Source organism: Hippopotamus amphibius, chromosome 15 (assembly GCF_030028045.1).
Source record: "Hippopotamus amphibius kiboko isolate mHipAmp2 chromosome 15, mHipAmp2.hap2, whole genome shotgun sequence".
Taxonomy (NCBI): Eukaryota; Metazoa; Chordata; class Mammalia; order Artiodactyla; family Hippopotamidae; genus Hippopotamus; species Hippopotamus amphibius.
The window spans coordinates 7,413,086-7,429,695 of NC_080200.1; the positions used below are offsets into that span (position 1 = coordinate 7,413,086).

At 60.3% G+C, this 16,610-nt stretch overlaps 1 protein-coding gene across 1 annotated transcript; it reads left to right on the forward strand.

The window, feature by feature from the left end:
- The first annotated feature begins 387 nt into the window (after window positions 1-387).
- ZNF653 (zinc finger protein 653) lies at window positions 388-15,661 on the forward strand. Its single transcript, XM_057709836.1, has 9 exons — window positions 388-748; window positions 4,392-4,435; window positions 6,024-6,239; window positions 11,664-12,275; window positions 12,417-12,597; window positions 12,703-12,814; window positions 13,894-14,008; window positions 14,864-14,963; window positions 15,233-15,661. The coding sequence occupies exons 1-9, from the start codon at window positions 450-452 to the stop codon at window positions 15,408-15,410; spliced, it is 1,857 nt and encodes a 618-aa protein (XP_057565819.1). The 5' UTR covers window positions 388-449; the 3' UTR covers window positions 15,411-15,661.
- Window positions 15,662-16,610: the final 949 nt, after the last annotated feature.

Genomic DNA, 16,610 nt, shown 5'->3' on the forward strand with positions numbered 1-16,610 from the left:
TTTAATGCCTGGTGACACGGCTTTTCAAGGGCTCTCCAGCATCCAGAACTGACAGGTCCGGCCCCGGGCCTACCCTCTGCCTTCGCCTGACAGCTCCTACCCTTCCCTTGTCATCCCCACAATGCATTCAGGATAAAGGTGCGGAGGAAGAGTCTCCCATCCCCCAGGGTCTACGGCCTCTCCTGACTCCTTCTTCCCGGGTCAGCCTCAAACCTTCAGCTACCCCTTACATCTCTGCCTAGTCATAAAGTTTAACACAAAAGGGAGTAAGAGGAGAGCGGGTTGTTGCATGCGCTTACTGTGCGCATGCGCAGCTTCCGCTCTCGAGCTCCTTTTGGCGCCGCGGGGCAGTGAGAGTCCACGAGAAATCTCCCGTCGGCGCGGAACATGCGCGCCACTTCCGGCCGGGCTCCTAACAACGGGGGAGGCTGGTAACCAGGGAGGGGGGGATGGCGGAGCGGGCGCCGGAGCCCGAGGCGGAGGCGGAGGCTGAGGCGGGCGCAAGCGGGGAGGCGGCCGCCGAGGAGGGCGCGGCGGGCCGCAAGGCGCGGGGTCGGCCGCGGCTCACGGAGTCGGACCGGGCCCGGCGGCGGCTCGAGTCCCGGAAGAAGTACGACGTGCGGCGCGTGTACCTGGGCGAGGCGCACGGGCCCTGGGTGGACCTGCGGCGCCGCAGCGGCTGGAGCGACGCCAAGCTCGCCGCCTACCTCATCTCGCTGGAGCGCGGCCAGCGTAGCGGCCGCCACGGGTGAGGGGGCCTGGTCCGAGGGAGGGAGGGAGCGAGGGAGGAGACGCCCCCATCCCCCGCTGAGCCTGGTCCCGCCCCCTCCGCCCCCAGGCTCCGCCCCCAGGCCCCGCCCCTGGCACCTGTGAGCCCCGCCCAGCGCCCCAGCTGCCGGCCCGGGTCTCCGACTGCCGGTTCTGGGACGCGCCGGGCTCGCGGCCACGCCTCCCGTCGCTCCGACCGCCCAATCCCAGGATGCGCGCAGCCTCTCGACCCGCCTCCTGGGCGCTTGGCCCCGCCCTCTAGAGCTCTGGCTGCCCAATCCTGGTACGGGCCCCACCTCTAACGGCCCAGTCCCTGGAGAGGCGGCCCCGCCTCCTGAGGCTTCAGGGGCCCGAGGTCCCAGCTGGTCCCCGGAATCTCACAGGCCTTACCCCCTGAGACCCCCACAGTGTAGGCTGAGGCTGGGGCTGTGACTGGACACTCCGGGTCACCCAGCCGTACCCCTCATGAGAATCCAGTGACACCCCCTGGGACAGCGTTTGGCCCCATCCCCACAACCCCGGGCCCCACACTCCCAGAGGACCCCTCGCAATCCAGGTCGCATTCCCCTCCATCTCTAGCTGCTGGGGAGCACCTCTGCCCAGGGAGACTCAGGTGAAGGAGAAACCCCGAGTTAGCTGCTCAGGTGGAGGACAGAGGCCACTTGCAGAATCTCAACACTGAGAATGAGCGATATGGAAGGCATTTTTCTCTTCTTGCCTTATAGGTCGATATGATGACTGAGTGAGTTAAAATACCGCAAAGGGCTTAGAACAGTGCCTGGCACATAGTGAGCGGTCTGGACATTAGCCGTTTAGATAACGTTTGCTCCCGATGACAAGCAGGGCTGCAACAAAACCCTTGTTCTGCCCTGGTTTTCACTTGTACACAGTCACATATTTCTCTCAGAGGAGATTCTGAGGGCCAAGAATCAACCAGAACCTGCTTAACTGTACCCACCCCCTCCCCAGGGTGGCGGGCTGGTGTACATGCCCAAGAGCAAGGTGGGAAATGCTGGGAGCTTATAAAACTTCAAGCCAGTGTCCCAGCTGTTGGAGTTCCTTATTCAGTTAGTCTGGTGGAGTTGCAGACTGGTTTTTTTTTTTTTTCTTTTTGGCTGTGTTGGGTCTTCGTTGCTGGGTGTGGGCTTTCTCTAGTTATAGCAAGCAGAGGCTGCTCTTCATTGCAGTGCACGGGCTTCTCAGTGTGGTGGCTTCTTTTGTTGCAGAGGCTCTAGGCACTCAGGCTTCAGTAATTGCAGCATGTGGGCTCAGTAGTTGTGGCACACAGGCTCTAGGGCACGCAGGCTTCAGTAATTGTGACGTGCAGGCTTAGTTCCTCCACGACATGTGGGATCTTCCCGGACCAGGGATGGAACCCGTGTCCCCTGCATTGGCAGGCGGATTCTTAACCACTCCACTACCAGGGAAGTCTGACCCCGTGTTTTTTTCTGAAGAGCTTTCAGGGAGACCTGATGTACAGCTGGAGCTGCGAACCACTGACCAGAGGGATACCCTGGAGGTTCCTAAACTGAAAGTGGTATTTACAGAAGCTTGTCCAGCTGAGCTGGAGCTGTGTGTGCCTGCAGGACTGGGGCAGGGGCACTGAGACAACCCAGACAGTGTGTGGCAAAACCCAGCCCCGGGGCACATGAGTAGTTGGGAAAATACACTCAGGGGTATTTATTCCTTTAATCTGCACGGCAGTTCTGTGTGGGAGGCACTGCGGTTATCCTCACTTCACAGATGAGAAAACTGAGGCCCAGAGGGGACAAAACCTGCTTGAGGTCACACAGCCAGTCAGTAGCAGAGATGAGACTTGAACTCGGATCTGACTGACACCAAGCCCATCTCCACCATGATATGGTGTTCCACCCCCCGCAGCCCAGCCATGGCGAGGCTATGAATGGGTGGAGGTGGTCGTGGGTGTTTGGATTTGGGTTTGGGTGAGGATCTAGGCAGCCAGGCTGGCCTTTGAAGGGGAGGTAGAGCCATGGGAGGGGATAGAGGCTCCTGGGATAGGACAAGGGGGCATGGATTCCTCAGTGGAGGGCAGAGCCCGGGCAGGAGCCCCGAGGAGCTGTCCTGGGACCAGACATGGGATGTGGGGGCTGAGAACTGTTATCAGGCTGGACAGGGGTCAGATAGGGTGGGCGGTGGAACTGAGGAGAGACCCTGGACTGGCTGTCAGGATATTTGTGGCAAGAGCGTGGCCCCAGCCACAGCAAGGAGGCCAGTGTTCCAGGGCCTGGCTCTGTAATAATACTGAGAATCAAAATGGTCATTGTTACCATTTGCTGAGTGATGATTAAGTAGTCTTTACGATGCATATAGCCTCACGCCAACCCCATGAGGAAGGTACTGTTATAAGCCCACACTACAGATGGGGAAACTTAGGCACAGGGAGGCAGGGTTACTCACCCAGGGTCACAGAGCCTGCTGCTGTGGTTTAGAAGAGGAAGAGCAGGGAAGCAGTCTGAGTCAGGTGGGCAGACCCCGAAGCATGGTGGCAGGAAGGCAGCAGGAGGCCCTACTGGGGCCAGGAGACATGGCTCCGAAGCACCTGCCTGGAGCCTGTGCTGGGCCACAGCTGGGTGGGCCATATGGGATCAGGAACCCGCTTGGCAGATCTAGCAGCCCTCATGGTGTGGGAGGCCATGGGGGTCCCCAGCCTTTAGACCCAGCCCTGTCGCCGGGTCCCCAAGGCCACGGCTCACTGGGGCATGCAGTAGGGGTATTGGAACCCAGGCAGAGCAGGGAAAGGCCCTGGAGGCAGGCAGACATGATGGTGTGGACTTCCAGGCCTGAGCTGGCTGCAGGGGCGTGACCCTCATAGAGCAGGCAGTTAGGGCCCGCCCATCTCCACAGGTCTCTGGGCCAGCCTCAGGGGCAGGACCTGCAGGACCTTGGGTGGGAGAGTCCAAGGCCAACTGCATGACTGTTCTATTGGGTAATAAACAACCACAGACTTAGTGGCTTTAAAATCCCAGAGATTTATCATCTCACATTTCTGCAGGTCAGGAGTCTGACACATTAGCCGGATCCTCAGCTCAGGGACTCACGAGGCCAAAATCAAGGTATCAGCCCGCCACAACGTCACCTAGAGGCTCACCCAGGGAAAGATCTGCTTGTAGACTTGCTCAGAGCTCTGGCAGAATCCATTTCCTCGGGGCCGTACCGCGGGGGTCCCTGCAGTCTTGCCGGCCATCGGCTGGGACCGCTCTCAGCTCTACGAGGTTGTTCTCAGGTCCTGACCCCTCACAGCCCCCCTCACCCCCTCATTCTCTCAGCCCCCAGTCTCTGACTTCAGCAGGGCCCTTTTAAAGGCTCCCCTGATTAGGTCAGGCTCCCGGAATAAGCTCCCTCTTGAGAACCCGCTCCCCAGCCACGGGACCCTGGGCAGGCAGCCTCACCCTCAGGGCCTCAGTTTCCCGCTCTGTGAGGTGGGTGATGATAGCAGACCCCTTGCCGGGGCTGCGGTCGGTGCAGGAGAGCCCGAGCAAAGGGGCGTGGGAAGTAGACCATCCCCAGGGAGCAGAAGCTCGCGTTCTGCCCCAAGAGGATTAGCATCTCATCATCTGTCAGGCCCCAAGTTCACTCCCCACCGCCTCCTCTCTCTGTTACAGGAAGCCTTGGGAGCAAGTCCCCAAAAAGCCAAAGCGGAAAAAAAGTAAGTGGGGCCGCAGCCAGGGTTGGGGGTGGTGTTGGGAGTGAGTGGCTTTGTGGTTGGCTCCCTCCCTGCCTCGGGGACCATTTGTGGGGGCCCACGTGTGCCGCGCACCGTGTGGGATGGGACAGACCCAGCCCTGCCCTCCCAGAGCCTACAGTCTCGTGGGAAAGACGGGAGACAGGCTGGGTAGGGCCGTGGTGGGGAAATAGGGGCCCCGGGGGGGCCCGGAGGAGGGGTCTGAGCCAGACTGGGTGGGGGTGGGGGTGGGACAGGAAGGGTCGGAGGGGACTTGAACCTGTGCTGTGTGCAGCGGGGGTGCTCTGGTCATCCCCACCTGACACAGAAAGGCTGAGTCACTGCTCCGGGCTGCACAGCCAGACAGTGGCCAGGCCAGACCGCAAATCCAGGTCCGTATGTCTCCCAAGGGGTCCTCTTATCTCTTCTGCTCTCCTGCGCGGTGCGTGGGAGTCTGCTGGGGAAGAGCCAGGCAGAGCAGAGGGAACAGCTTGTGCCCAGGCCTAAAGGGGACGCCAGGCTCGAGGGGAGCTGGATGTGGGCAGTCAGAGCAGAGGCGTGTGTTCCCACCCCCTGACCATGACCCCTGAGCCCCGGGGCCATGGGTCTCAGGCCATGTCCAGCAGGGTGAGGGCCGGTGGTCCAGGGACAGCCGTCTGATGGCAGTGAGCCCCTCCCTTTGTCATGGTGCTCAGATGCGGAAGCCGAGCTAAGACCATGACCCCCAACCAAGAGGTGTGGGGAGGAAGACAAGGAGGTGAGTGCTGGGCTGGAGAGGTGGCTGCTGGTGGTGTCCCCGTGCTCGTCACTGGGTTGGCGTCCCCAGGCACCATCCCTAGGCCCAAGGACCATTCCTGGGCCCCCTCTTCGTCTCCCAGCCTGGAAGGTCAGGGGCACACCTTCAGAGCTGAGTCAAGGGCGAGGGGCAAGGCAGGTGTCTGGAGGAAGAGGGCACAGCCCTCGCAGAGGCCCTGAGGCAGGGCCACACTTTCCTGGGTGAGGAACGGGAAGGAGGCCCTGAGGCTAGAGTGCAGTGATCCAGGGTTGCAGCGGGAGGAGGTGAGGGCGGGAGGTGACGGGGCAGAACACGCAGGGCCTGGTGAACCTCAGGGAGGTGGGAGCTCTGGTGGATTCCCAGCAGGGAAGGGATATGACCCGACTCCAGGGGTGAGAGGCACCCTCTGTGGGCTGCTGGGGGCAAGGGTGGGAGCCGGGAGGCCAGGGCCGAGGGACTGAGCTGGCACACGCGGGAGATGCTGAGTCGGTGGGGACGATTCTAACCAGAACTGGCAGCTGACAGTCGTTGCGCAGCTGCCACACGCCAGGCTTTCTCGTGTTTATGACTTACTCAAACAGTAGAGAGAGTCCTGTTCCGTCTCCGTTGTCTCCAGGGCGCGTCTCACATCTCTGAGCCTGTTTCTTCATCTGTAAACTGGGGACAGGTCTGGACAGGACTCAGGAGGGTGTCTCAGCCCCCGGACCCACAAGGCCCGGGTCGTCCTGGGGGCCGTGCTGTCTGGCGGGGGTGGTGGGGAGCGCGGCCCTTCACACCCACCCGGCCCCGCGTTCCCAGGGCGGCGACGCAACGTGAACTGCCTGAAGAACGTGGTGATCTGGTACGAGGACCACAGGCACCGCTGCCCCTACGAGCCGCACCTCGCTGAGCTGGACCCCACCTTCGGCCTGTACACCACGGCCGTGTGGCAGTGCGAAGCCGGGCACCGCTACTTCCAAGACCTGCACTCACCCCTGAAGCCGCTCAGCGACTCGGACCCTGAGAGTGACAAAGGTGGGTCTGTGCGGGGAGGGCGCACGGTGGCCTCCGGTGTCTGGGGCTCTGCCACCCCTCCTGGGCCCTGCCAGCCTCAGGCCGGCATCGCAGGCCTCACGGCAACTAACACGGCCCTCACACTGGGTGGCCCTGCAGTCTCTGAGTCCTCACAGAGCCCGAGAGCTGGTCTCCATCTTGCGGAGGGACAGCCAAGGCGCGGCCCAGTTTGCCCATCCGGGCGCGAGGTCAGTCACAGGCAGGGCTGGGGTCCAGGAACCTGGCTCAGCGGCTGGAGGTACCGGCAGTTGTTGGCCCCTCCTGGCCTCTTCTTCCTCCTCCACGTCCTCCGGCTTTTTCTCAGGTTCCAGACTGTCTCTCACACCCTCATCCTCTTTTCCTCTCTCCAGCCTGTCCTCCCTGCACCCCATTCTCTACTCTTGAGCTTTCCTGGTTCCCACTCCCCCCTCCCATCTTTCTGTGTTTCATCCTTTCTCTCTCCTCCCTATCGCCTTCCTTTTTCCTCCTCCCCCCACCGTCTCTCCTGTCTCTCCTCCATGTCACTCCCATTTTCATCCCTTTCTCCTTCCCCCACACCATGGCCCCACCCTCCCTGTCTCCCACTGCCCCAGCCCCTCGCCTGCCATCCCGCAGTGATCACACACACGCACGCGCACGCACGCACACACACACACACACACACGAGCTGGCAGCCTGCTCAGGACTGGGAGGGACTCATTTACGAAGCCCCAGTTGGCCCTGGTGGGGGAACAGAGGAGAGGTGGGTAGTGGGGTGCTGCCCGCCTGCCTTGGGGGCTTGGCATCAGGAGGAGCACGGGGCCAGCTGCCAGGCACCCTGCAGGAGCTGAGGGTGGGGTCAGTCACCGGGGCTGAGCCCAAGCTGGCAGGCATCTCTGAGCAGGTGGCATCCCAGCTGGCCGAGGGGAAGCCGTGGGCGAGAGGTGTTCCGGGTGGGCACCCCAGCCAACGGCTGTCCCGTTGTGCGTCAGCCAGGCTCCCGGCGTGCAGCCGGCCCCTCGGCCATCTTGTCCTCCCGACTCCAGGCCCTGCCCCGAACCACCCTGAATCTGCCCCACAGCCCTGTCATTAGCAGTCAAGGAAACCGGGACCCTGGGAGTGATGTGACTGGTCCATCGGGCACTGGGTCTGGCTGAGATGGGGGTGGCACCCAGAGGAGTCCAGCCCAACTCTGATACCAGTGGCTTCTGGATGTGGGCTGTCAGGAGTGAATGCTGGGATCAATCAGCCAGGTCCACTGTGGGCACCGGGGGTGCTGTGAGGGAGTGGCCACGTCCCTGTCAGCCCTGGGCCCTCAGCACCACCCTTGTCCGCTCCCTGCCAAGGGCAGCCCTGCCACCTCTCACTCAGTAGGAGGACCTCCCACCAGGACTGTGGGAGGCCAGTGGGTGCCGGGCCAATTCTGCTATTAATGTTATTATCAACTGGCCAGAAATCCAATGTCGGCTTAACAGCTGGACACTGTCATTGGGGATCCTGGCACAGGCCCTGGCCCCGCCCCCACCTCCTTAGACAACTGCCCCCTCCTTCCGGGTGGAGCCACGGGTCTCAGTCCACCCTGCAGGTTCCAGGGCGCTAGAGGGAGGGGCAACCCCCATCCCCGCCCCTGCTGCTGCCCCAGGGCTGAGTCAGGGATGGGGTGTTATGATAATAAGGGTCATGGGAAACATTGATAGGGTGCTTACCGTAAGCCCTGCTGTCCTTTTTTACTCATTAAATACCCCAAACACCCCCCTGGGTAGGTGCCAAGGTATCCCCAGGCCCAGAGAGGTTATAAGGCGCCCGCTTCTCACAGCGGGAGGAGTGGGCGCCAGGATCCCACCCCGGCAGTCTGGCTCCAGAGCCTGCACGCTCCACGTGACCCTCTGGGGGTGTAGGACGCGTGGTACCCAGGCAGTGTACCCCAGCTGTATCACAAGTGTGTAACTTAAGGGACAGTTGTTCGTTTTTCCTGTCCCCAGTGTTTCCCTGCGTGTGGACATTAGCACCAAACACCTGGGTAGGATGTCAGCCCCCTTGGTGTTCATCACAGCCTTGGTCATGGGGTCGTTCATTTTTATAGACATGCACTCAATGTGCGCCAAGCAGCTGGTACTCTGCTGGGCACTGGGGCCTGTGCACAGGAGCCCCATCCTTGTGGAGTTTACAGTCTAGAGGGGAAGCAGACAGTAAAGGAGATAAACAAGTAAAATCTAGAGTACAGTGGAAGGTGCTAAGTATTGGGGAGAAAATAAAGGAGAGAAAAGGGTGCTATTTGAGACAAAGTGGTCCAAGGCCTCCCTGAAAAAGAACCATTTGAGGAAGGGTCTGGTGGAGGTGAGGGAGGGAGCCCACGCAGATGTCTGAGAAAAGAGGGTTCAGGCAGTGCAAGTGGCAAATGTAAAGGCCCTGAGGCAGCAACCTGCCTAGTGTCCCTGGGCACAGCAGGGAGGTCAGTGGGGCTGGAGAGGAAGTGACAGAGGCAGATATGCAGGCTGTGTGGCCATGAGAGGGCTTTGGCTGCTATGCCGAGTAAGTTAGGAGGGGCATTAACTGAGCTAAGACCAGCTGCTGACCCAGACGCACCCCACCTCTTGTGACCTAACACAGCTCACTTCCACGCACATACCACTGGGACTCAGCTGTATCATAAACCTAACGGCAAAGGATGCTGGGACATGTAGTCCACCCAGGTGTCAGGAGGAAGAGGGGTTTGGTGAGCAGCTGGCCTGTCACTTCCACAGGACGTGATGAGCAGATCCTCAATCCAAGAGGGAGGTGACCTGAGCAGGTGTTGACAGGCTCCCTCTGGCCACTGAGGGGAAGACAGACTTGGGGGTGGGCAAGGATGGGAGCAGGGGCATCCAGGAGAAGGAGCTGCATGGCTGGCAGGAGGCTGGTGGGGCCGCGAGCAGGGTACGTGGGGGAAGTAGGAGAAGCCGTCAGCCTGGGGATGTATTTTGGAAGCAGCACCAACAGGTTTTGCCGACAGATTGGCAGTGGGTGTGAGAGAAAGGGAGACGGCAAGGAGAGCCCCAGGACTTTGGCCTGAGCAACTGGAAGGGCAGAGCTGCCATCCTATGAGACAGGGACATCTGTGAGCCGTGCAGGCTTTCTCTGAGGGAAGATTCAGAGCCCAGAGTCTGAGATGCCTGTAAGACCCCCTAGAGGGAGCAGCGGAGGAGGCAGTGGGATGTGACAGTCTGCAGCTCCACTGAAGGCCCAGGCGAGAACTGTCCACTGGAGACACGGGGGTATGGGTGGTGGCAGTGTGATAAAGATAGATGCAGGCAGACCTAGGCGATAGTGCAGGTTTGATTCCAGACCACCGCAACAAAGTGAATGTCGAAATAAAAGGTGTCCCGTGAACTTTTTGGTTTCCCAGTGCATATAAAAGTCATGTTTACACTATACTGTGGTCTATTAAGTGTGCAATAGCATTGTGGGGAAAAAAAGGATACATTCCTTAATTTAAAAATACTTCATTGCTGGGAAGTTCCCTGGCAGTCCAGTGGTTAGGACTCTGCATTCCCACTGCAGGGGGCAAGTGTTCGATCCCTGGTCAGGGAACTAAGATCCACATGCCCCACAGCCAGTAGGTAGGTAGGTAGGTAGGTAGGTAGGTAGGTAGATAGGTAGATAGATAGGTAGGTAGGTAGGTAGGTAGGTAGATAGATAGATAGATAGATAGATAGATAGATAGATAGATAGATAGATAATAAAACTTTTTTAAATAAATAAAAATATTGCTAAAAAAAAAAAATGCCAACCATCATCTGAGCCTTCAGTGAGTTGCAATCTCTTCACAATAGTAACATCAAAGATCACGGATCACAGGTCACGTTAACAAATATAATAATTATGAAAAAGTCCCAAGGATTGCCAAAATGTGACCCAGAGACACAAAGTGATCAAACGCTGTTGGAAGAAGGGTGCCGATAGACTTGCTCGAGACAGGGTTGCCACAGACCTTCAGTTTATAAACAGTTCATAGTGAACCCCTTTCGTAAGAAACCCCTTGGGAACACACCTGAGTCTAATGAAGGGACTCAGGGAGGGGCCCCTAGATAGGTTTAGCACGGGGGCTGGTCACCAGAAAGGCCAAACGCGTGGTTAGAGGGTGGCAGCTTGCGGCTCCACCCCCAGCCCCAGGAGCAGATGAGTGCTAGAGGCTGGGTAATAAAAACTCCCTTGTTTTAATGTGTTTATTTTTTTGACCGCGCCACACAGCATGCAGGATCTTAGTTCCCTGATCAGGGATCCAACCTGTGCCCCCTGCGTTGGGAGCGCGGCGTCTTAACCACCGGACCGCCAAGGAAGTCCCTATAAAAACTCTTAACCAGTGATCCGAGAGCTTCCAGGTTGGTGGAGACATTGAGGTGGTGGGAGATTGGCGTGTCTGTAGAGAGCACGGCAGCTCCACGGCATCCCCCACCCCCAAACCACCCCCCACCCTGCCAGTTACCTTGCCCTTGCTGAGTTGTATCCTTTATAATGGAACTGTAATCAGAAGTAGAGCAGTTTCTTGAGTTCTGTGAGTGGTTCTAGCAAATTATCAAAGCTGAGGAGGGGGCCGTGGGAACCTCTGCTTTATAGCTGGAAGTATCGGTGACCCAGGACTTTAACTGGCATCTGAAGTGGGGGCGGTCTTATGGGACTGAGCTTTTTAACCTACGGGGTCTGACACCGTCTCTCGAGACAGATAGTGTCAGAACTGAATCGAATTGCTGGACACCCAGCTGGTGTCAAGGATAAGGGCAGTGTTTATTTTTTAATTTAATTTTTTTAAATAAATTTATTTTACTGATTCATTGACTGCATTGGGTCTTTGTTGCTGTGTGTGGGCTTTCTCTAGTTTTGGCGAGTGGGGGCTCCTCTTCATTGAGGTGCAAGGGCTTCTCATTGCAGTGGCTTCTGTTGTTGTGGAGCACAGACTCTAGGCGCACAGGCTTCAGTAGTTGCGGCACACAGGTTCAGTAGTTGTGGCGCATGGGCCTAGTTGCTCCACGGCATGTGGGACCTTCCCAGACCAGGGATTGAACCCATGTCCCCTGCATTGCCAGGCGGATTCTTAACCACTGCACCATCAGGGACGTCCAAGGGTGGTGTTTAACACGGCCCGCCTGACCGATACCCTGGGATTAGTGGAGAGCTGAGGAAAGGCCCCAGCGAGAGCCTTCCCGGCCCATAAGAACAGAAGGCTCTGAGAAGGGGCCACCAGGGAGGAGCCAGGAAACCTGAGTGTGGGTCTGGAGGCTGAGGCGGGAGAGCGTCTCAAGGAGCAGGGGCAGCTGTAGAGGACATGGACCAAGCTGACCGCTCTTATGGGGGTAGGGGAGTCTCAGTGCCCAGCCCCTGGGGAGCCTATAAGAAATACCAGCTGCTGCCGCCACTATCGTAACTGTCCCCTCTCCTCTGTCACCACAGTGGGCAATGGCCTGGTGGCCGGCAGCTCCGACTCGTCCAGTTCCGGCTCCAGCTCCGACTCCGAGGAGCCCCCTGAGGGCCAGCCGGCCAAGGTGACAGTGGCAACGGCGGCAATTACCCCCACCAGCCCAGCTGGCAGCAGCGGGCTCATCACACAGGAGGGCATGCACATCCCCTTCGACGTCCACCACGTGGAGAGCCTGGCCGAGCAGGGCACCCCGCTGTGCCCCAACCCGGCCAGCAGCGGGCCCGAAGCCCTGGAGACAGTGGTGTGTGTGCCAGTGCCCATGCAAGTGGGCCCGGGCCCTGGCACCCTCTTTGAGAACATGCCTCAGGAGGCACTGGGCGAGGTGGTGGCCAGCTGTCCCATGCCAGGCATGGTGCCCGGTTCGCAGGTGATCATCATTGCCGGTCCCGGCTACGACACCCTCACGGCCGAGGGCATCCACCTCAATGTGGCAGCAGGCAACGGTGCCCCTGGAGGGGGCCTGGGTGACGAGGTGCCCTGCGCCATGATGGAGGGTGTGGCCGCCTACACCCAGACAGAGCCTGAGGGCAGCCAGCCCAGCACCATGGACCCCACCGCTATGACGGGCGTTGAGACCAAGAAAGGTCTGGGGGGACCGTGCCAATCCAGGGGGTGGGGGGGCGCCATGATGGGACCCGGGAAGGGGAGGGCAAGGAGCGGCCCCAGAGCAAGCTCCTCGACAGCCTTAGTCCCCACGGACACCCACCCTGTGTCCACCCCCGTAGAGAAGGAGGACCTGTACGTGCTCAAGAAGGAGGAGAAGGAGGAGCCGGTGGCCCCAGAGCTGGCAGAGCTGGCCGCGACGGTGCCTGAGAGTGCAGAGCCTGAGGCAGAGGCAGACGGGGAGGAGCTGGACGGCAGCGACATGTCAGCCATCATCTATGAGATCCCCAAGGAGCCGGAGAAGTGGGTACCAGGGCGGGTTGGGGAGAGCAGGGATGAGGAGCGGTCCTTGGGCCCATAGCCCTCCTGGTGTTGGAGCCCCGATGCCATGGGCCCCTTCCCCCCCAGGAGGCGGCGGAGCAAGCGATCGCGGGTGATGGACGCTGATGGCCTGCTTGAGATGTTCCACTGCCCCTACGAGGGCTGCAGCCAGGTCTACGTGGCCCTCAGCAGCTTCCAGGTGAGGCCACCCTCCAAACAGGCCGGGCGGGGCTGCTTCTGTGTCGGGCTGACTGTGCGCTGGGTCTGGGCAGTGTGGCTCATGGAGGGCCCCGCCCAGCCCCTCCAGGTGCCACTGCCTCCCATGCACCCACCCAGCCCCAGCTGATCTCAGCCTCAGCCACAGAGAGACAGGCATCGCTTCTGTGCCCTCCCCTCCTGCTCTTCAGGCCCACGCATCCTGCCTCCTCTGCACACCCTGAGGGCCTGCCTGGTCCTGGTGGCTCCCCGCACACTCCGCCTCTTTAGCCACCTGACCTCTTCCCACCTTTCCCAGGCCACCCTGTCAGCTCAGGATGCTTCTTCTCTGAGCTCAACTGAGGATGTCCCTCCGCCAGGAAGCCCACCCTAGTCCCCCCCACCCCAACCCCAGGTCACTGCACTACCAGCACATTCCTGCAGTTTTCCCTCTGGGGTCTGGGCAGGGTGCCCTGAGAGCAGAGACAGGGTCCTGTCACATCCCCAACTCCTGGTGCAAGACGCAGCACTAGGAGAACTTTGAATTTGCCAAGTCATGCTTTCATTAAGCACATAATTGAGTACCTACCGGGTGCCAGGCCTGGTGCTGGGCGCTGGAGCAGTTGTGCCAATGAGTTAAAGAATGAAAGAACAAAGGAATTAACAACTTGGGAGCTGCCTGCTCCAGGCCCTAGAGGAACCTTAGCACCATGCAAAAAGCCACTGTGGGGCTGACAGCCCTGGACTCTGGTCCTAGCCCTGCCACTGCCCACCTGTGAAACCTGGGCCAAACCACTAAGCCTCCAGAGCCTCAGTTTCCCCATCTGCAAACTAGACTCATGGCTGAGCCCCTTCCCGTGGTTATGACAAAGCTGACTGATGCCCCAACCCAGAGCCTGGGTGTAGTAGGTGCTTAGTGAAGCTGCTCTTTGATCCCAGTTGTGCCCCCAGCTCGGATCTGGGTCACCCCTTTTCCCTCTTCCAGGGAGGCTGCCCTAAGCCGGCCCTCATTTGTCCACACCCTGGAGGGTTCCGGGGGTGGGCCCATGGCACCCACAGCCCTACCCCTGCTCTTGTCCCCAGAACCACGTCAACCTCGTGCATCGGAAAGGGAAGACCAAAGTGTGCCCTCACCCTGGCTGCGGCAAAAAGTTCTATTTATCCAATCACCTGCGACGGCATATGATCATTCACTCAGGTCAGGCCCGGGCCGGGGCTGGCAGCTTGAGCAGAAGGCGCGGGGAGCCAGGGCTGGGGCCGGCAGGGTGAAACCCGGGCATGGGACTGCCCCTCTCCAAGCCTCCTCCATGTCCACCACAAGGGCTGCTGTGAGATGGTGGAAGTAAAGCGGTTGACTTGGTGCCCCCAGGGTACCTCTCCCATAGGCACTAAGCTGGAACTCCACGGGTCAGAGGGACACCTACTATTCTAAGTCCTGTGGAGGTGGGCAGGGGCGGGCTGGCTCTTCCCCAGCTTGGCCCTTGGCCTCCACGCGTCCATGAGCAATTCTCACGTGGGATCTGTTCCAGCACTGAGCGGGGACAGCAAACCACCCCAGGTGGGCAGGGTGGGGAAGCGGACTTGGGACAGGATTTCTGTTCCGCCTGCTCCCGGTGCCTCCTTGACCCAGGACGCAGGGTGCCCTTGGGGAGCGTGGGTGCCTAGACCCAGCAGGAGGGCCCAGCTTCAGATTTTTCAAGAGGCCGGAACTTTGGATTTTTATGGGAAATCGCCCCAATACAGGAAACATTAGGGTCAAATTCAGGCCCACTTTGCCTTGGCAGTTTGCACCCAGTACCCCTCAGGGATCTGAGCTCACATTCCTGCTCTGGCCAGTCGTGTTCCCGGGCAGCCTCCGAGCCTCATGCGAGGCCGTGATTGCACTTCATTTTAGCTGCGTTAGTTAGTATAGTCGGCATTCGCGCCCAGAGGATGTGGGGTTTAGTCCGCCTGCGCCCAGAGGCCTTGCACACTACCAGTTCTCTGCAGTGTCGCAATGACCCCACAGCCCCCTCCCTCGACGGAGGCATGCTCAGCTCCGCGTCTCCCCCAGGTGTCCGTGAATTCACCTGCGAAACCTGCGGCAAGTCCTTTAAGAGGAAGAACCACCTGGAGGTACACCGGCGCACACACACAGGCGAGACTCCTCTGCAGTGAGTGGTGGGCTTCCCGCTAGGGGCTGGGAGGGAGGGCATCCGGGCCTGGACCCGCGCGGAGCGGCTTCCAAGGGCGGGCGACGCCCCCAGCGTTGCCTCTGTGGGGGTTCCAAGGTGCTCCACCCAGATGGCGCCTCCCCTTTCTGGGGCCTGCCCCGCCCCAGTGGTTAGGCCCCGCCCCCGAGGCGGCCCCTCCCGGGTGCTGCTCACTCTGGCCCGCCCACTCTGATCGTGCTCCCCGGCGCCTCCCGCGGACTCCCCGGCAGGTGCGAGATCTGTGGCTACCAGTGCCGACAGCGCGCGTCGCTCAACTGGCACATGAAGAAGCACACGGCCGAGGTGCAGTACAACTTCACTTGCGAGCGCTGCGGGAAGCGCTTCGAGAAGTTGGACAGCGTCAAATTCCACACGCTCAAAAGCCACCCGGACCACAAGCCCGCCTGAGCCACCTGACCACTGAATGCCCCTATTTATTCGTCCGATCGGACACCATGCCCGAGCCTGCCAGGGCCGGGATAGCCGCGGGGGGCCGCCCGGACCGTGGGCCGGAAGGAGGCGCCCCTGCCTCGCTCCAGGGCTGGGTCCCCGGGGCAGGTCCCCACCACCCCGCCCAATTTCTGGAGCTGGCGCCTGGGGCTACACTGCTGGAACTGTGTCAAGAGAGCAGAGCGAGATTAAAGAGTGAGAAAGGAGATGCTCTTTCCCTAGGCCTGGATGACTGGGGGAAGGCGGGCCCCTCCCTGTCTCCAACCTGGTCCTTTCCTGAGCAAGGCGGGGGCAGGGGCGAATGCCCCTACACACCAGACAGCGCCCTTTCCTGTCAACCTCTGCTCTGCCTCGCCTACCTAGGCCTGGCAACCCTACACACTCCCTCCTCTGGCAGGGTCATATGTGGAAGGGTGGGGGCCCTGGAGGCTACTGAACATCTCCCAGGACTCAGGATCCTGACTCCCTCTCCTAATCCCTCATAGAACCGCTCATTCCTCACCCCCAGAGAGCACAGGGACAAGTTGGGGAGATGTTCAGTAAACCTCTAAGTAAAACATCTACAGTTGTGAGAAGCGCCGTGCAGAAAATAGAGTGCTATGTTAGTTTCTGGGAGTGCTGTTTAGGTTGGTGGTCAGGGAGGGCCTCTCTGGGGAGGTGGCATTTGAGCATAGACCAGAATGACAAAGAGGTTCTATCCCTGAAGAAAGACGGGGGAGGCAAATCCCAGGCCGAAGGAACAGCCAGTGCCAAAGCCCCGAGGTAGAACAGGCTCGGCATGTTCCTGGAACAGGAAGCCGCGGGGGGAGGGGATTTGGCAGCGGCGGGGCGGCTGCCCTGGCCCCATTTCCCGGAGGATGATGCTGAGACCGCTGCGGCCTCCTCTTGCGGGCCTTCAAGAAGAGGGACGAGGAGCGATTCCAGGCCACGCGGCCGCCAGGTGGCGCGCAAACCGCGTGGGCCCTGGTGGCCGCAGCCACGTGACTCTGGGGACCGCAGCCGCGAGCCCGGGCACGTGCCCGGGGGAGCCCTGTGGCGCCACGCGCAGATTGGCCCCGCCGGCTCCTCACCAGCTCGTGGGGGCGGGGCCGCAGCTAGGCCTCATTTTATCCTTCGGACTGGGGGGCCATCCCAGCCGGGGACAGATGAGTTGACGAG